At 38.3% G+C, this 20630-nt stretch overlaps 1 protein-coding gene across 6 annotated transcripts in view; it reads left to right on the top strand.

The window, feature by feature from the left end:
* MYLK (myosin light chain kinase) overlaps positions 1–20630 on the top strand; it is a 201432-nt gene that overhangs the window by 41579 nt on the left and 139223 nt on the right. For 5 of the 6 annotated variants that reach the window (XM_027714929.2, XM_027714928.2, XM_027714930.2 and 2 more), the window contains one exon: positions 16306–16463. In XM_027714929.2, coding sequence (XP_027570730.1) covers positions 16306–16463 — 158 coding nt within the window. Of the gene's footprint in view, positions 1–547; positions 602–16305; positions 16464–20630 lie in introns of those variants that run through there. The other variant, XM_027714931.2, reaches the window with a different exon arrangement.

Here is a 20630-nt window from a genome sequence, read left to right as displayed (position 1 = left end):
CAAATACAGTGCATTTGTCTGCTTAATTCATTTTACAAGCTTCTAAGATTCTATGCTGCTGTGTCCCAGCTAATATATGTTAAAAAAACCCTGGGAGAAGTCTAGCTTCACTTCTCTGTGGCTTTGTGTGGCACAGCAGCAAAGCAGCCACTTCCTGAAATGGACCAGTAGTTTTTCAGCTAAAACTATTATTGTGACTGCAGCAGCAAGAATCTCTGCAGCTTTACCCATACAGGCTCAGCATGGATCTATTTTGTCCTGTTTCTGCTTGATGTGGCTTTGCATTGAGCTTGGGTTTCAAATTCAGAGAAAAGCCAATGCTGGAAGGAAAAACTTGCTGTGATTAGGGATGGCAATGGTAACTGAAATGTTAGCCAACCTCAGGAAACTGGCCTAAATTTTAGACTTACAAGAAACCATTTCAAATTGAGCAGTTCTGTTCTTTATGCAAGTTTTGCTCTAAAGATTTCTAATTATAATATCAAAAACCTGTAACAGTTTGTTAACTTCTTATTTTCTTCCAGATCTCTCTTCATGCACAGCACCAATAAACCCAGATAGTGTCTGTCTTTTCCAGCACAGAAGCAACTACCTCTTTGTAGTAAGTGGTTAATAATTGTTTTGGATATCTCATGGACTTAGATAACTGTGCTGGGAAAAGTTGCTCTTGTCTGTTAAACCAACAGACCAATTCTTATTTGGAACTCTGCTGCATCCTGTTATTTGTTCTTGCTCTTACTGCTCGTTAGAAACTTAAAACTAGAAAATAGGGCAGTAGCAAGTCTTTTCGGTATCTGTCCTGACTGTAGGAATTGCCTTTTTTTTCCCTCCTGACTCCTCAAAAAGTGATTTTTTTTTTTTTTTAAATTGTGTTCATGAGTCTGTGAAGTAATGTTGGGAATAAGTATCAGAAGCAGAATCTGTAAGTTTGGGATCCCAATCCTTTCCTCAAATTACTGGATTTTGTGTGGAATTTGCTTGGGTTACTCTGCTTAAAAGTCATCTATTAAAGCAATAAAAAAGATGCCTTGAAATGTCTCCACTATTTGAAAACAAGACCGTCTATTTCATTTAAAGAAGAAAACTCTCACTAACTACTCTACCTCTGGTTTCAGATAACAAAGTAATTCCAAATATGAGGCTGTTGCCTCAGAGGCAGAAATCATGCATTGTCCTGTACTTCACCAGGCAGATTCCTGGAGGCTGGTTTTTCCTGTCAGATAAGCAGTAGAATAAATAATGCAGAGTCATTGTGATTGCAGATCTTCCAGAACTGTTACTAGTGTAGTTCAAGATTAATGGGTTTACAGTGAGCTGCCAAAACTTTTACAGAAAGATGTGCTACTGGATCCCTACCCAGTGTAAACTGGTTCACTTCTGTGGCCCTATGGAAACAGGCTGATTTAAACCAGCTTAGATCTTAGCTCTGTACCTTAAAACACTCCTCTCCCTTATGGAAACATAATACTAATCACAAAAGCATTACTATTTGCTCAAAGGTCGAATTCAATGATCTTGGAGGTCTCTTCAAACCTTAATGGTTCTGTGATTCAAGGGAAGGGGTCCATGGCTACTGGAGGAAGTAGTAAAGTGGTTGAACTTACAGGAAAAGAAGGAACAGTATTTGAGGCATAGGGGAAATCTTCCTGTGTTGTAACCTGTGATATCCCTGTGCTCTCTGAGCCTGTGTGGCAATGCACTGCCAGGGCTTGGTCACAGAAGCTGATGTTGTGGCATGGCTGGAATTCCACTACAGACCTCTAACTTACTGTGCAAAAAGGTCTTTGTGCTTTTGTTGTCGTCTCAGCTTCCTGTGCTATGGATCCTAGAGGTACTTACTGAGGGTTGGCAATTTGCTGACACTTGTCAAAATAGTGCTATGTTGATTTGGAGTTGTTTAGTGATTCATTTAACTAGTCTATCTATTCATAAGGTCTTATTTTTATTATTTACCTTATCTTTATTCCTCTGAACAAAGCTAGATTCCTCAGAAACCATACCTGATGTTAAAAACCCCCACCTCATTCTGATGAGTCCTTTTGTTTTTATTTTGAGACAAGTGGGTACTTAAGGGCTTGATTTCTCTTAATTCATGTTTGTACTCACTACAATTTTCAAAAATCAATTATTTTGCATGTGATTTTGGAGGCATCTTTTAAATCTGAAGCACAAACATTCCATGATCAGCAGACTTGGTTATGTATCACGAGGTTCAAATATTCCAGGAATTTTCTCAGCAAGACCAATGAACTTTGTTTGGGTACCTTTGCAGTTTTCAGTGAAATTATTTCTACTCTCTATTTACTGGTTCTGATACAGATTGTCTATATAATTGTTTTTTATTCAAAAAACACTGTTTTAATAACCTCCATGAGAAAACAAGCTTCTTGTGCAACTGGCCAAACCACTCTTTGCTAGAATTGTATCTGCTATATCTGAGACTACACCAGGAAAAGTAGTTTTCTATTCTTCTCTTACCTTCTCAGTGCATGGAGATTTTTTTGTCTAAAATAGGATCCTATGTGGCTTGCAGAACTCATGTTAATTTGACACTTTCTGTGACAATGTCATGGGGTAACTTTCTTCTTGTTTCTTGTATGAAATTGTATGGATTTTATTGATATTTTCTCAATCCCCCTTTCCAAGCTTTACAAAATTATTTGATATTTTTAATCTCATCAATACTAATCAAAGATTGCTTTTCCCAGTTCTTTTGTTACTTCCAACATAATTAAGTGCCTTTTGTCTGAACATCTAGAACTAAGGTATACTGTTATGTTTTAAGTTGATAAATGAATCTCCAAGGAACATCTAGTTTAGAGCTTCTCTGCAGAGTTTAAAAGTGTCTCCAGTTCTAAAGTGGTTTTCAGAGCCTGTAGAGCTCTGTATGGAGCTCACAGAAGTCTCCTGGCAAGTGGTTGTAAATGAAGAGCTTACCTTGGACATGGTTCCATATTCAGGTCTCACTGAAGGCACTGGCAACCTTTCTACTGACCAGCAAAATTGAAGTGAGACAACATTATTTTGCCTGTTGCTCATCTCCAATATACAGTTTGTAGAATAAAATGTGTAGTCAGGGATAGAACACAGAAACTGGCCAGGTTCTGCCCTCTGTCCTCATGGCTGGAATTGGTTGTCAGAATAAATTTAACAGAGCGAGGTTAAATTTTTATCTCAAGGCTTTAATATGCTTGTCTGCTAAGAAGCGTAACTATCTCAGTGTGGTGGTGGGACCTAATTTAAGTGAAGGAGAGGGATGATTTTCTTAATCTATCATCAAAGAAGAAATCTCTGAAGGGAACTACATGCAAAAGGAACTGAAAAAAAAAAAGGATGGAGAAAATGCAATCAATTTTTGTATATGTAAGAAATATACCAAAGAGGTAATGGGATGTGAAGTGTCAGCAACATGTAAAGAACTAGCTGTTTCCATATGTGGGTTTTTTTAAGTCTTCTTTAATGCTTTATCTTTAAAAAAAAGTGAAGAATGCATTTCTCTGTTTCTAATATCAACGTTGCATATTTTTATTCACATCTGTGTAAACACTTGGATAATTGGCGTCTTTCTGACCTGCTCACTTTCAGTATTGGCCCGCAGAGCAGTTGTTGGGATCTTACAAAAAGGAGAATTGCCCTAAACTGGCAACTAGACAAATTGAGTGAGGCACTTGGGTGGGGAGAAATATAAAAGCTTAAAAAAGGGGGAAGGTGACATTGGAGAGAATGATTCTTCAACAAACTCTGTGGATGACAGTCAGTCAAAAGAGGTTTGTATCAACCTCGCTCGTTCTTGGATCATTTGTTTGTTCTTATTGGAGGGGTTGGAAATCAGAGAAAGTGTCCTAAAGTTCATTCAGTTAAAATTGTTGAATGCAACAATGGAGCCACCATGATTCTCAGCCACAGTGCCAGTATATCTGAATATTAGTTCGTCTTTGACAGCTTTCATCATATGTTCTTTATTATTTTCTCTCTGCCTGTATGACCCATTCTCCTACCCCTCCTTGGCAACTTTTTGGATCTTCAGAGTTGTTTCTTTCACCTCCTGTTTATTTCTTTTTCCTTCTTATTCTCTTTTTTTTCCCTTTGTTTTAATCATAATTTTTTTTCCCCTGTTCTGTCCTTGCTAGGGATCATCTCTGCCTGGCAGTGTATTCACCTCCTGCCTTTCACTGCCCATGAGGAGAGTAGTCCAGTTGCTCTGAATGTTAGACAAGGTGATGGGACTGATGGGATCAGGTCTCTGTAAAATATCTTCACAAAAGCATTGAAGTGCTATGTCTTGCTCAATTTGGGCCTTTTAGAAGGGGATAGGAAAACATGGTGGACATGCTGGAAAGATTTTATTATTCCTACTGGTTTTTTTCCCTGTTGATGGAGTAAATGTTGATATTTGGCCTTGTCTCCCAGCTGGAAGCAGTTAGGACAGATCTGGATCTCAGACTGAGTCTGACCATTCTTCTGTTCATACAAGCCCCATGGAAATATGAAGAGGCTCCAAACCAATGTTTCACATTTGAATCTTCTTTTATATATGCTTTTAAGCTGATAGCTTTGAGAACACACATTGTGTGCTTTTGTGGAACAAAGCTGAAGAAATGTGATGTGACCTAAGTAACTTACTGTAACTCTCTACTTTACAAATCCAGTAAAAAGTATGTAAAAGAACTTTTATATGCAATGTGGTGCTTGAATGTAACAGGGCAGTTTATATTTGAAGATGGAAATATCTCTTTAAAGGCATTAATTTCTTTGCCTGCATGTTCCACCCTCTGTAGTCTCAAATGAAAACTGTGTTCACTGGTTGTCAGAAATGGACATTTGGCTGAGATCTGCAAACTGGTGCTTAATTAAGGCTAAACCAGATTCCTTCTGTCTCACTCCTTCTCACTAAGCTCTGCAACATTAATGATTTATATATTGATATTGTTGTTGTTTTCATAGGCTGACTTTTTTTTTCACCTCGTAACAGTTGTTTCTTTTCAGATTTATGGTGTTCTCTAGGCAGTAATAGTTGTCTTGCTGGCCCATATCCAGCATGTGAAAGTCCTATATTGTACTCCAAATTTAACATCAATTGTTATATGAATCATGGAGTCATGGGATTGGAAGGGACTTCAGAGGGCCATCCAGTCTTTTCCATATCCAAGGCTTGATCAATTGTATGTGTCATTCCTGACAGACATTTGTATGGCTTCGAGCACTGAAGACTTCACAGGACTCCTTGAGCAATGTCTTCCAGGAATGCTTCAATTCTTTATTATTAAACTTTTTCCCAAGTGTCTGATTTGTCCCTGGTACAATTAAAAACTTACGACTCCACATCTTATTCCCTGTGTATATTGGGAATAAATTTGTCTTCATCTTCTTTGCAGCAAGCTTGATTGTTTGAGTATAATTGCCACCTCAACTTCATATAGTGGGGCCCATTTGGGAAATTATTCAGTTTAAGAATTTATAAAAATGCCACCACTTTTTGTTTGCTTGTTTCTGAAGTTTGCAGCTGGCTCAGGCTTGGAGTGCAGCTTGTAGCACTGGCTGTGGGACATTACCAGCTGTAAGAAGAGCAGACAGGTGGCCTCAGTGTTAGGAGTTGGTCTTGTTTTGGTTACATCATTGCTAAAATCTGGACAGTGGAAGTAAAGTAGAAAAGAAGTCCCCAGCTCAAAGGATGCATATAGGGTTCACATTTAATCATCTGAAGACTGCTTTAACTTCTTGATCTCTGTTACAGCTCTTTTGGATGACATTCTTAAAGGTTTCACTTCTATCTGTCTATCAATATAGATGGGAAGAAGGTCACAGGAAGGTGTCATGTGTCAGATGGATCAAGTGGGTGTTGTGGGCCAGCCACGAACTCATTCCCTTGGACAGACATTGCTCTGTCCAGAAGTTTTGAGAGCTGTTACCCATGTAGAAAAATTTCTTCTGCAATCTTATTGGAGATGTTCTTGTTGAAGGTTTAACTGTCCAACTGTCTGAAGCATCTTGCAGCCATAAGATTTGCATGCTATCTAGTGGTTTTAGGAAATTACCAGCCTGTTTGTTAATTAAGAAAAAAGAAGGTATTGTCATTGTATAGCCCCATCTCACATCTAGGTTATAACTTTTTCAGCAAGGTGATGCTTGGTTTACTGTTTGCTTTACTGTGCCAAATACATTGTTAAGGATTGATGTATACCACTGATTGGTGGACTACGCTGGCTTGCATGCAGGAATAAACCTTCTGTTTCCAGAAAAAATAAACTTCCAGGAGAGCTTATGGACTAGCTTTTCTGCTGACAGTTAATGGGACTTCATAGAATAGAAGGCAGCATAGAATTTGGCCTTGTGCAGAGTGTCTCAGCATGAAGAACCAGTGGCTCTTTCAAATGAAGGACTAATTCCTTTAGTATTAAGTATTTGCAGTATAATTTGAAACTCAGTGGTGTTTATCCACGGCCCTGTCTATCTCTGGCTGAAGGCAACAGGTTTCTTTCCAATATTACCCCAGGGTTCACACACCTCAGCCAGTAGAGTTCATTTTCCCAAATGGCATAGAACTTGGCAGACCCATGTCTCTTTGTTTTTGAGTTCTGGATATATTTGAAGCACAAAGTAAAATTTAGAGTCTAAACTCCTGCGGTTTATGAACCACAAATCTTCCATGACTCACCTTTCATGCAATTTTATGGTCCTACTGGCTTGGAAATGGGCAATAGCAACTGGCCACCTGCAGCATCAGCATCAAGGAAAGTTAATGCTGTGGTTATTCTTTGAAATGTGGAACTTAAAAAAAAGAAACCCAAACCAAAGGGAATTCCACTGTAATATGCTGATTTAGCATAAGGTTCTACCACCAAGATATCACTACAGTTTGACTGATTCTATAAATCTTTTTATTTAAATCAAATGGTGGGCAGACCTTTCAAAACTTGCCCCATGTTACATGCACCAGAAGTAAACTTTTTAGCTCTGCTAGAAGCCTTGTTGAAATCTGCACTCAGCTAAAAGGAATTACCTTACCAGATAAATAGGGAATAAGATTTTTCTTTCTTTTAAAAAGTTTTCATTTTTTATTCAGCTCTTGTATCTTCGAGATCTTGTTTTTACTTTTTATTTTCTCTCTATAATCTTAGAAGAGGTAATTGAAGAACTGAATCATTCTTCCTCAATACTGAGAGAGTCAATGCATATAAATGACTTTTAAGGAGCTTGAATGGAAGGCATTGTTTAAGTGCTAAGTACTACTGCTAGCACAGCAGTATTATTTGGTTTGTGTATGTTGAGTATTAAGGTCTGAAGCCAGAGTTATAGTTGCAAATTTGTGCTTGTGTACCTGAAACTTCCTGCTATTATCAGCTTAGCCTGACATGCTTCACCTCCACTGGCACTGAAAATTTTTCTAGAATTGCAAGCTGCATTTCAAGATGGTTTCAAGAGCCTCTATTCTAAATGTTTCACCTAAGTCCTCTTAAATACGTGGTCATCTGGGATTCCCAGCTGATCCTCAGGTATTCTTTGGTGTTCAGTTGCTGGAGATGTGAGCTGGAGAGAGACAGTGGTAATTCTCACCTGCTGTGTGAAGATGACCTGAAACAAATGTCTTCCTGCAGATTTCTCTGCTACTGGCATCAGTGTATGTCCTGAAAGGCAGCACAGCACTGGGAAAATTGTTTTCCTTCCTGTAAAAATGGGTTAGTAGTCCAGGTCCTGCTGTTTGGTGATCAAGGTCATACCCACACCCAGAGGACTCCCTGAATTTTGGATGGTCTTTGTCACATGCATGTTTCTATCATAAACACCAACTTGTAGCAGTTATTCTGTACTTGTAAAGCACAAGATAAATGGCAGAAATTAAATATGAAGGTTTATTAGTAAGATGAGAACTGATGTAATCTCTCTTTCTTCAGATTCTATAAGTGCCTGCTCTGCATAACCTTCTTTAAGGACTATGAAAGGTGTTATTAGAAGTTTGATTGTTTATGGCACCAGCTGTCAGTGACAAAATTCAGATCGTGATTTTTAGTCCAAATTTCTCAAGACAAAGTTGTTTGGATTTTGGTATATATTGAATATTAAAAATGATCCTTTAATGGAAAATGAGTAGATTTTAATTCCAGTGACCTCCTGCTTAGTTCACTGAAAACCTTTCTGTAGGTCATGCCTTTTTTTTTTCTTTTATAAATGTTGCTTATAAACTAGAATTGTAGGAGGTTTTGAAGTCAGATTTAATTACTCTCCCCAGTGTGCTTCCATAGGAAGCCCATTTGGAATCAGCAAGAACAAGCCCAACTTGCATCTCATTTGCCATCTGGGTTTCTCTCTGGCTTCAATTTGCTGCTATAAAATAATTGTTAGGTATGGATGCTATACTGAACCTGCCCAATGCACATCACACGTAGTTATTCATATTTCTTCTAAGATAACAGCTGCAAAGGACTTGTGTTTCCTGTGATCTCTCCTGATTTACTGCTTTTTAATCTGATGTTTCAAATTGAACATGCAAGGTTTTGAGTCTTAAAATGTGATGGCATTCTTTTAAGACACATGTTCAAGTGCTTTGTAATGGGCATGTTCTTTCTTAAAATGTAGTGCTCAGTGGTTTTGGAATAACTGAATAATGTAGTGTCTGTTTATAATGAAGATGATTCTATGTTCTCAGAAGTATACAATCATTTCTCACTCTTGTATGTATTTCCACACCCTTCCTTGTATTCAAAATACCTTCTGCAGCTACTTTAGTGTATCAATAAACCTTTAAGGTGCAATTGTTCAAGGGCACATACCGGGGCCATGTTGGATGTTCTGTTGCAGCAACATGACTACTGAGAGTAGGTGAAGTTGGATATCTCTACAGATCCAGTGAGCCTGGTATCTTTAGTATCCTAAAGAGCTCAGATAAGCTGAGGAAAATTACAAGATGTTTACAACTGTGTGTATCTGGAAGAAAGTCTCGTGGTTGCGAGTGATTTTTTTGCTGGGCAGCACAGACACCTATAGAGGGCATGATTTTCCTTTAAAAGGATATGTGTGATTTTTCATTTTTTTTTTTCTTATAGGATTTATATAAAGAGAGGTTTTGACTTCCATCCTTCTTCTTCTCTAGTAAACCTGTCTTTAAATAAATATAGGTCATTAACATCATCTTGAGATATTCTTTTACATAAGATCAGGATGAAATTCTTCACTCATCCATGTTATTGTACCATGGAAACCATTTCAGGTTAAAGTCCATGCTGCATTAGTTATGCAAATATAATAAAAGCACAAAATTTGTTGATTAGAGAAATAGATGTTCTTCTTACATCTCTCCACTAAAAATAATGAGGTTCTGTGTCACCTAAGCTATATGACAATATCTTTTAGTGACTTTTAGAGACTTGTCAGCTGAATATTAGTTATGAAGTTTGTTCTCAGTCCCACCAGGTCAGCCACTTCTACAGTAGCCACTGTGGTGATTTGCATATTCAACAAAAATTAATGAACTGAGCATCACAGAAGCCCTGGAAGAGTGCATAGAAATAGTTGTCCTTCTTGCAAAGATACAAAAGACACACAGTAAACCAAAGGAAATCTGCCCCAAAACACCTTTAATCTCCTCCTATCTCTAACAGTGTAGGCCAAACTCCTAGAAGATATCATACATTGCTACTTAAAAAAATGACCTTCATTTCAGAAAGCTCCTACTATACTTCATAGGTCAAACTCTGTATCAGAATTTCACATGCAGCTACATTTCCTTTGGAGCTTAATGGCATTTCAGCCTTTGAAGCATCCTGGAGAACATAATTATTCCAGAATGAAACACAGGGGCTGTAATAGTATTTTGTTAAAATCAGCACCTGGAACAGTTTGAACCTGTACTTTCCTTTTTCCATGTACAAGCAAGATCCTTGCTAATGCGGGGCCTCATGGCTGATGTGCCAAATGTGGGATTCAAGGCACTGAAATTATGGGATTTGAAGAACTTGCTTGCTTCTGGCAAAATCTTTGACGCGATCGTCACAAATCAAAGTGTAACTTAGTTTGGAGTTCTTCTGCTGTCACTTTACTGAGTCTAAGCTTTAGCACAAGTTGCAAGTTGATCTGTAATTCCCATTTGTGTGGGTCAGTTATGCAAATGCACGTTGTGGGAACAAAACCAGGAATTTTACATGCGTGGTGTTGCCAGAATTTAAGCTTGCAAAATTTTTGGATCATGGGGTTGTGCATGAAGATTTGGCATCTGGTCCTGTTCCTACTGCCATGTCTAATAGCAGCTATCAAATTTTACTGGGAAAAGGGCAGGACAATTAGGAGTCTGGGTTGAAAATGCCTTGCAATTTCTTTTTTTTACAAGAGGACATTTCTAGAAACTTTTCTAGAAACTATCTTTCAGAACAAGAAGGATATTGATGATCATTTATGGATAACAGAGGAAGAATCCCCAACCAAGTCAGGACTGATAAAGAATCCCCAACTAAGTCAGGACTGACAGAAAATCTCACTTGCTCCTATAGTGTCAGGACAGATTCTGAAGTTCTGCTTTGACCAGAGTGAGTTCTGAGTTCTGAGTTCTGCTTTGACTTAGTGAGACCTACAAATAGCAGAGCACAAGCAATCTGAACATCACAAAAGTATGATTTGTGGACAGTACCCTATTGTCCCTTAGAAAAGGAAAATATCTATTTCTCTTGTGTTAATAGTATTGCCAGTTCAAATTAGTCCTACTTGCAACATCTTTTTGCTATTCCTTCAGCAGAGCACCAGTGTGACTATGGTTGATGATGTTACAAGTCCCTCACTACTTGTTCCGGCTTCCAACCTCTTCCCATCTCCTCAACTGACACATGAACTCACCACCTTTGCTGATCCTTTACTGTTTATTGTTTTTCCTGCGTGCTGTCTCTTGGGTACCAGTAGCTGACAGGAGGCAGGATGCTTCCTTGTCTAGTCTTGTGGAGCAAGACTGAAAAGGTAGTCACAAGTTATATGGCCCCAAAAATTCATGTCTGTAGTCTTGTGGAGAATGTGTTAAGTTTTAGACTTGTATAGAAGTGTGGTAACCACATGTTAGTCCTTGTGCATACTAGTCCTGTGGTAAAGGAAGAAGCTTTAGGAAAGGAAATAAGGTGTGTGAGAAGGGGAAGCTGTCAAGCAGGTTTAAAATTGAAAGAAACTTTTACATGCTGAATGTTTTGAAGCATAAGGTATAGCATTTAGTCCCTAACAAAACTGAGTTCAGTGATCTGCATAAGAGAGTAAATTTTACATAAAGTTTTAAAATATGTGCCTTTTGAAAACATCCCTCATTTGATTTATAAAAAAAGAAAGGTATAATGAGACCCAGCTTCCTGTAAGTTTATGGTAATTTTGTGCCTTTTGCTAGTCGGGCTATTTATGTGGTCCTTTACTGTAGCCTGACTCCCACCCTCGAATATAGTTATCCTCAAAGCAGTTCTTTGTGGTAAGGAAGCACAATAATCCCCACTTTACAAATGGGGAGCCACGGCAAAAGAGAGGCTTAGTGACTTGCCTGAGGTCATGCAGGCAGCCCATTATGGAGCAGGGAATTCAACTAGGACTCCCAAACAGCAGACAAATGCTCCAACCCCAGGCTGTCTGTCCTTTTGCTCCTATTTTTAAAGCCCTCAAAATCTGTATCCAGATTTCAGAGATGGTTCAGGGGCTATTGAATCCAGTCTGACTAAAATAACAGAATAACTGGACCAAGTGAAAATGTGTTGCTTAGTGTAGAGCTGCAATATCAGTAAGTCAAAGGTTTTTCCACTGGTACCTCTGGTTTCCTCTCACTTGTCTGAGCTTGCTCTCTCATACACACACATGCACTCTCTGCAACTCATTTTTCTTCTGCCTCAGAGGAAGGACTTGGTAAAAGGAAATTGGTATAATTAAATGGTTATGTAGGAAGCTGATGGTAAGTATTTACTTATATAAAATAAGTGCAGGAGAAAAAAACCCTATGAGGTGGATTTCTTAGTGTTTGCTTTTTTGGGTTTATTTTTGTGAGCAGAGTATTGAGTGACAGAGATTTGTTCCCAGTAGAAAATGCTTGAAACACATTAGTCTGCTTTGGTATTAGAAAGATTAGAGGGCACACTGTGAGAATTTGTAAGGATTTATGTGCTTTTTAGAAAGGATTAAGAATAAAAAAAAATGCAGATTAGAAATGCTGTCTAACCACATCCCTGCCCTACAAGCCAACATTTGCATGGTGGGTTTCTCTTATGTTTTATACCACAATGTTTGTATTGCAGCTTCAGTTACAGTTGGTTTTGTTTAAAGACCAGAGTCTAGGTGCACACAGCATGTGAAATGAAATGTTAGAGGAGTTCATGTATCATCCTTGAAACCTTATTCAGTAGCAGGCTTGAAATACCTAAGAAAAAGATTTTAGGGATATCCTCATTCTATAGATTTGCTTAAATAAAAGGAAAAAAATCAGGTACATTCCATGGCTTTTAAGTATCTGCTTTCTTCCTGTCTACCAACTTGCAAGCTTGAACAAGATTTGTTCGCTGGAACTTTATTTCTTTAAAATACTTACACATGGTAGTTCCATAGTAACACCAGACTGCACAACATGGAACTAAGTTATTTATTTGGGAACAGAATTGTTAAACATCCTCTAAGCTGAAAAAGGATACTTCCTAATTATTTACTAGAAGCATCCTCAGCGTACATAGCTAATTAAAGTCAGACTGCTAAATGTGGATAATTAGAAGCTTATGTTGCTAGAAAACTGCTTGTGCTGACTTGAGCTATTATTGAATTTGTAAATTCAATCCTGTTTAGACACTTTATTTAGAAAAAACGTAAATCTGTGCAAGATGTGCTTATGGAAAAGACTAGCTATTTCTTCATTTTATACTTTACACTCTCTCTCTATTACACATCAATTTGTTGATAGTTTTTGGCATTTTACCAATATGTAATAGAAATGTAACCTGACCAGTAACGGTGGCTTAATTGTTCAGGATTTTTTTTCTTTCTTTCTTTCTTTCTACTTCCTCCTACCCTCCTTTTTTTTTTTAAATTTCATTTTGTGTAGGGCTTGAAGTTGGGCTTTGGCCACAGGACTGTTTGTCCAATGCAGTCCAGACATTGGAGGCCAGCGATGCCCGGAGGATGAGCATATGTTGGATACAGTGTATTTTCCAGGTGTGTGCTGCTGGCTGTTTCAGGTATTTGGTGAATTTGGCCTTGGACCATAGCCAGGTTTCTGTGGGTAAGGAGGTGTCACAGTCACCCTGTGTAAGCAGTGCACTGCATCTAAGGACAGATACTTGAGCATTTGGTCCCTACAGAAGTCCTGTGAGCATCTGCAGTGCATGGAGTTTTCTCTCTTGCTTGTTTCAGACATTACAATGGCACTGACCAAAACGGAGTTCCATTTATATGAGTGAATATCAAGTTTGACTTGGGTTCTGAATGTTGACTGTTGCGTTTTGTTTTCAAATTTACTACCCTTACAGTGCTATTTTTAAAACAACATTTAGGTGGTACATGCTTTTTCTGATGTTGTTTCAGTCTTGTAAACACTCTGCAAAGTTGATACAGATGCGTGGGGAAGGATATGTTTTGTTACTGGCCTCTTATGGCTTACAACTTCACTGCAATATAGTTTGTGTTGCATTCCACATTATACCTTACACTCTATTGTCACTGCTGATGATCAGAAAATTTTATTGCAGTTTTGTACTGGCAGATTGATTTGTTGTTTAAGAGTGTCACAGCTAGAAAGACATTGCACATATTGGCATCTGTAGGCTGTGGAAAGGTGTATCTTAGCAGAGGAGAAGGACAAGTGGGAAGAAAAAGTCAAGACTGAGTGTTTAGCTGAGCATGTTGAAAAGTGATCATCTGTGGAAAAGGATATAAAAAAAAGAAAATGAGAAATAAACTTTAAAATGAGATTTAGGCCAATTCAGAAGAGGTAAGAAGATAGAAAATTATCAGCATCTATACTAAGAGGGAAAAAAGACCACAATAGATATTTATGGCAATTTGGGAAATGTTTGGTCTTAAAATATAAAGAAAAATAAATTTCAGAAATGTACTGGCAAATATGGACTCCTTATGCTGCAGTTTACAGCTGTGTAATTATTGAAAGTCTGCTGGGATAAACTGTGGTTTTAGCTGAATGTAGAACTGAATTTGGAGTCTTGTCCTTAATGAAAGAACAATTAATTGAATGAATCATTCTCTCTCTTTTTCAGGCAAATAGTTGTTTATTACAGTGACTATAGCTGTGAGAGACTGTCACTCTTTGTCCCTTCAGGTGCTAAGTACATTTGTTAGAAGAGAAGCCGAGCCTTTGATTTCACCTCTTGTCTCTGGAACACAATCAGTTACTTCCTTATTTACATGATATTGTGATTTCATACAGTTCTTTGATAAGTTAAGGTAAAAAAATAAAATTGTTTGGTTTTGTTTTCTGTTTGTGAGTTGCTTATAGTGGAAAGGGAGACTTATGCTGTGCTCTCAAGTGACTGAGTGCTAATACAGACATTCACTGCAAGATTAACTCTCATGTAGATGAAGGCAGAATTTCTCAGTTTAAAGCTTTGCATCAGGGTTAAGGAAATCATCTTCATTTCTGTGTTGGTCTCAGCAATTCAAATGCTAGAAACACTAGAGGGTTTTCTGGGGAATTTGATGTTGATATACAGAAATGCTAAGAGAGCATTGTGCCAGAAGAAATCTGAAGTCCACGTTGTCTGGGTTCTTATGAATGAGGAAGGAGATTTCAAGCATTTTTTGAAAATCTGTATGCGTACATAATTTAACTGATATCTTGGAAGGATTTGCCTTCTAAACTATAGTTCCTGACAACTGCAGGAACTACATTTCTGCAAAGCAGAAAGCCATGCTTCCCTCACCTTAGAACAAAACACCTTCTGGAGGTGCCTCTATCTGTTGGCTGTGAGAGAGGCAAAACTTCTAACTCAGATTAAAAATCTAACTTTTAGACTACCTTCCCTGAGAGAAGCTACCCTCTGTTTTCAAAAAGTGTAGAGGTGTTTCTGTTTGTTTAAGGAGCATGTCAGGTACGTGATGTGGAAAACTACATTCTCAGACTGGGTTTGCAGGTGCTTGTGTGCAACATTGGAGTGTAAGTCCCATTTGGAAATGAATGAGTTTTCTGTTCCCCTGCTCCCCAAACAGCTGCAGCCTGTCCTAGGAAAAGTATCCTTCATACAGTCAGGAATAATGTGGCCTCAGTTTAATTGATTTTTCTCTTGTTCAAATTGAAGTTTCAGTGTTTACTCAAGTATTGTTTATTGCAACTTTCACCAGAATCAGATGAATTAATACATATTCTGTCATGGTTTGGTGTGTTTGGCAGAGGATTATGACTGGAAGCCCAGTGTTTCTCATTGGTTTAACATGACCTATTAGTGGGTCAAGACATTTCCCGGGAGTTTTTTTTTGTTAAACTTGTCCATTAAATAGAAATTTTACAGTGGGGCTTCTAATTTACATAGATGATTCAAGGAATTAGAACTAGGGTCAGCTACTACTTTTTTTCCTGGAAAACATTAAATTTTACCTTTTAAAAATAGAATAATTTTTGCTTTTTGTTGGGAAGGATGAACTGTGCAGCAAAAGAATTACCTCTGAGGCAGATATCTGTAAATAGGTCTCTAAAAGGCCATTCTTGTAGCATTATGAAATTTGGTCTCCATGCTATTTTACTAGTCTGTGTGCTGTAAGAAGGATTTGCAGTAAAGTAGAGACTTGGAATTTCTGCAGAAGCATTTGTTCTGTACTAGCAGTACTTTGCAGGGAGATATCCAGATATTTCTTAAGATCTTGAAAGCTCGGTATGAAAAATCAGATTTTCCACATTCCCGCCTGCAACTTAAATCCAGTGCAAACAGAGGTCTCTTTATTTCATAAGCACTTGTTTAACACTGGCTCTACTTTTGAGACTTATTGATTTTGGTGTATTCCAGGCCAGGAAAATCAAAGTCACGTTGTGAAAATATCCTCCTGAAATAAGTTATTACGTTTTAATGCAGTTGTAAAGGATGACTTTTTGGTTAAGGCTCTGGCCTGGAATGAGAGTTCAAGCTGAGTTCGCCTCAAGACTGTGACCCTGACCACAACTGTAGCCACACCAGGCAATCTTCCTGGGTCTCAGTTCCCCTCCCAAAAAATAGCACCTGTCACCTTAGGCTGACAACTCCTGCTGTGTACACAAATACGGCACAGATATGGAACATCTGCCTGCCCCTTGTCTGATTCTTGGCTGTTTCTGTAGTTAAACATCACACCTTCTGTACTAATTCTGTACTACCACTTGTTTCTCTTTTACAGTCCACATCATGGGGGACGTGAAACTGGTGACATCTACTCGAGTCTCCAAAACCTCCCTGACACTCAGCCCCCCTGTCCCTGCTGAAGCACCAGCATTTACTCTTCCTCCTCGGAATATCCGAGTGCAGCTGGGAGCCACTGCAAGATTCGAGGGGAAGGTAAGAAGCAGATGATGGAAGGCTTCTCCTTTTGGTTTTGCCCTTTCCTGAAGCTGACTAGTAGACTGTAAGACAGTGAAGTTGCCTCTGCAACACAGGACATTTACTCAAGGAGAATACATGGTGTTTACCCTCCTGAGAGGGCAGGAGCTCCACAGATCTGTTTCTGTGTAGAGGAGAGTGTTCCAAAACCTGAGTATGTGCTAAGTATGACCTCGTTGAGTGTGCCAGGCACTGAGTTTATTATCAGTGGAAAACTGCTTCAAGGGCTGTCTCTAATCAGCATGTTCTCCTCCCACAACTCTAGATATTCTCCTGCATATTCACACCCCTGCATCCTGAATCTGCCTGTTCATGGAGCTTCATGTGTGACACAAATCTAACCCTGCCACAGCATGTTCTTCCCAGTAAGGCTAGGAATCTGTTACCAGTGTTGTGACAGTTTTGTATCTGCACCACCTGCCACAAATGTTGTTAATCTGAAAGCATAAAGAGCATTTTCAGAGGAAAGATTGATTTGTCCAAGAAAACTTGTTAACCCAAAGGGTTGGTGAGTAGTGGGCTGTGTGTCCCAGGTTTACCCATTCCCTCATATTTGGGACATTGAACTGTGCTTCCTGGCATCCATATTTCTTTAATGTGTCAATCCTGTTATGTACTCTTGCTTGTTCTAGGTATCTTCCTTTCTCTTCTCTTACCCCAGTTCTTTTTTCTGGAGCTGTTAGTTTTCCTTCCCAGTCCTTTCAGCTTCCTTCTGTTCATGTCACACTCTGATTGCATGCTGACAACTACGTCATCAAACTGACCACACTTTTAATCTTTGAAGTGGTGGGACTTGTCTGACGGAGGCAGGAAACTGCAACTTTACTGTAACAAAAGCAAGGGCCAGAAGGAATTTGGGAAATTCATAACTTCTGAAACTCAAACAGAGGGCCGGTAGAGGGCATCTGATATTTATCTTATTTGTTTATGTAAGAGCAAGCCAGGAACTGGGATTTTTCAACAGGAACCACGTAGAAAAACAGGTTTTGGAGTGTATATGAATTTTTAAGTGCAAAAGCAAAACTCAGAAATAGTTATTGGATTTGATTTTTGAAGAAAAGTTGGCATTTTTCATAGAAAGCAAATTTCAATGAAAGTGTTCAAAACAAAGAACAGTTTTTTAATCAAACCTTCAGTAATTTTTTTTTTTTAAATGCTTACTTTAAGTGCGATTTTAAGGCACCACTCAGAAACTCTTTGTGTGTATGACATTGGGCAGTCTCAATGAGCATTTCCTTTCTTACTTATTCTTTTTTTTTTCTTCCCATGATTGTTTCACTTTGATGCCAACACAGTGAGAAAATGGCAACGTGTTTCTGCTTTATGCCTGTGACACCTGTGCCACAATGCTGTTCTAATTCCAACTGGTTCTTCCAGACAACACTGCAACTGGCAATAACAGTACAGTGAAATCAAAGCTGAAGCATGTGCTAAGATTTGGGTTTACATTTCACATGTTTCCTAATTAAAAGCTCAGGTGGGATATTTCCAGTTTTTATTGCACTCCACAGAGTTTTTATTATTAAGTCAAATGGAAACAATTGTAAAATATAATGACCTACAAGCTAGAGTGCCATCACTGCTTTGCATTTCTTTTTAGATCTGGTTTTAAAGTGTTAATTTTCCAGGGATACTTATCCCCTGCTTAAAGCCACTTTGAAGGCTGGAAGAGTAAAGTCTGAGGAGATTTTTTTAGTAGATGGAAAAAAATACACAAATTCAATACTAATTAAACTGTCAAGTTGAATTTCCTTGAAGGGACAAAACTTTGATTGAAGTCCTGGGTTAGACCTGCTTTATGAAAATCTAAATTTATCTCCTCTGCCAGTTTGGTATATTAGCATCGCTAAAACCTTTAATTTTCCATTCTTAAAATGGGGGTGACAGCATTAGTATTTTGTCTGTGGTCTTAGTCCAGTTTGGAAGGATACTGTCACTTAATAGCTGCAGCTGCTGAGCTTCTGTCATCTGGCTCATCTTCAGCTGGTTAGGACAGTGTTGCTTCTTCTGTCACTTTAGCGTTTCAGAGGTGCAGAAGAACAGTGGACCTGTTCAGAAGAACAGGTTCAGAGGGACAATCTTAACAAAAACAATTCATTAAGATTTAGTAATAGAAGTTACTCAACATACTTAGTTTTTTCTATCCTGGAAAATAGGCTACAGATGTTATGATGGGTTGTTGCAGTGTAAATATTAAACCAGTCTCAGGCGAAAGGAAAATAAAAAGTTTTAAAAATGGCTAGACAGGAGCTTTTCTTCAAAGAGTTCCTCTGCAGTGGAATTGATCTTATCAGAAAGAACAAACATTTTGAGAATCCAAGACAGGATATAAATTTGATATTGTGGTGATCCTGTATTCTCATTAAGTGAACAAGGAAGAGAGGGCCCCAGAATTAAACTTTTTGGTTTTCTTTCCATCAGCATGTAAGATAAGTTGTGTGAAATGGCAATTCAAGATCAAGGGGAGTGCAGAAATTGAGAAATAGCCCCAAAATGTAGAAGGTAGAAAGGAACTGGAGTTGCCTTTAATGCCTTTTTGTCTTCCTCCTGTTACCACCCTGGTTTTCTTACTAAAATCTCAGGAAGTTTATCTACATCTCATTGCAGATCTCAGTTTTCCAGTGTGACCTCAGCATAAAAGTTAAATCATCATTTTTCAGAAGTATGAGCATGATTTTGGTACAAACTGAGGGGTAGAAACACTTAGTAAGGGAAAGGCAAGTTACCTTCTCTAGATGCTCCCCAAATATCTGCTGCATGGACATCTCAGTTGTTCACCACTAAATTACTGAGGTGATTTTTAGGGAAACCATTCGAGATTATTATGAAATTGTGCTATGTGTTCTCAATTCCTTAGGACTTGATTGATGTGCTGTTCTTAACTGCACATCATGTGTGAGGTGAACAGCTCAGGATAGTAATTCATGCCTCATGTTAAGGCATCATAGCTTGTCTGTCAGAGCCTTTAAGAAATTCCTGGAAAAGGAGAGTAGGCCAAAATGTTACCAGATTTTGTTTTAAGATGCTTCTTTCTCTGTTGTATTAAACACTAGAATATTTATCAATGCTTTGCCATCTTAAATTGTGATTGTATATCTTAATCTTTCTAATTCTTCTGAACACTACTGGATTTATAATGCTGAATGCATGGTAATGAAGGAGATTCCTTTCTTTGTAGCAAATATCATGGGGATTTCTGTGGCAAGTGTCACATGAGAGGATGGGAAAATCTTTTTCAGCCCATAGCACTTGAATAAGCATCTGTAAATTGTCAGAGAAGGTGGTATTTTGATGCTGCTGGTAACATTTGATCCATTTGTAATCCAAGCAGAGTATCCTATCAAAGTCTTACAGACTTTTGGTGTTCCTAAATTTTACTTTCTGAATTGGCAGGATAGTTAATTAGGACACAGAGCACATTACTATGCTGACCTACAAGTACAAGGTCATCAGCCATGTATTTAGTTTAAAATTTAATTTGTTTCGGTGTGTCTCACATTCCGAAACTCAGCTGCACTATTGCATAGCAAAGGTTAAAAACATCACAGGAGATCAATAAGGATGTAATAGTTTAATTGTACTCACTGTCAAATGAAACAAAGCTTTTAAACATCTTCATGAGTTTCACTAGCTTTTCTAACTCTCATGGGGATGGCAAGCATATACTAATGTAAGTGCTGGGCAGAAACCCCTTGAAAGATTTTTCACTGGAATTTGCAAATCTGTACAATTTTCTTTTCTTATGATGGGCAGAAGGTGGCCACAGATTTCCACAATGTTGCATGCTTTAGTGCCTACCTGATTTTATTATCCTGTTTACTGGTCTTTCAGGGACTACAGTTTCAGTGATTTAAGACTGAAGCCTGTCTTATGTCTGAAACTCCATCCTTTTTGAGAAGACCTCCTCCTTCATATTTAGAAATTTGACTTCTAAATATTGGCCAACTTTATCCAGCTGTAAGTTCCCACTGTAACTGTTAGAGAGGAAGATACAGCTTCACTACAGAACTGAGCAGTTATTTAAGTGTTGCTGTGACTCCACTCTGTACCCACCTATATTCACAGCCTAAGTGTTGCTCTCAGCCTAAATTGGCCCATCCTGGTGGCTCAGGTTCAGCTTTTGCT

This window comes from Pipra filicauda, unplaced genomic scaffold, assembly GCF_003945595.2.
Source record: "Pipra filicauda isolate LSUMZ 115617 unplaced genomic scaffold, ASM394559v2 scaffold10_size6260569_pilon, whole genome shotgun sequence".
NCBI lineage: Eukaryota > Metazoa > Chordata > Aves > Passeriformes > Pipridae > Pipra > Pipra filicauda.
Note: the sequence above shows the minus strand (reverse complement) of the source record. Positions and strands in the feature narration are given on the sequence as shown.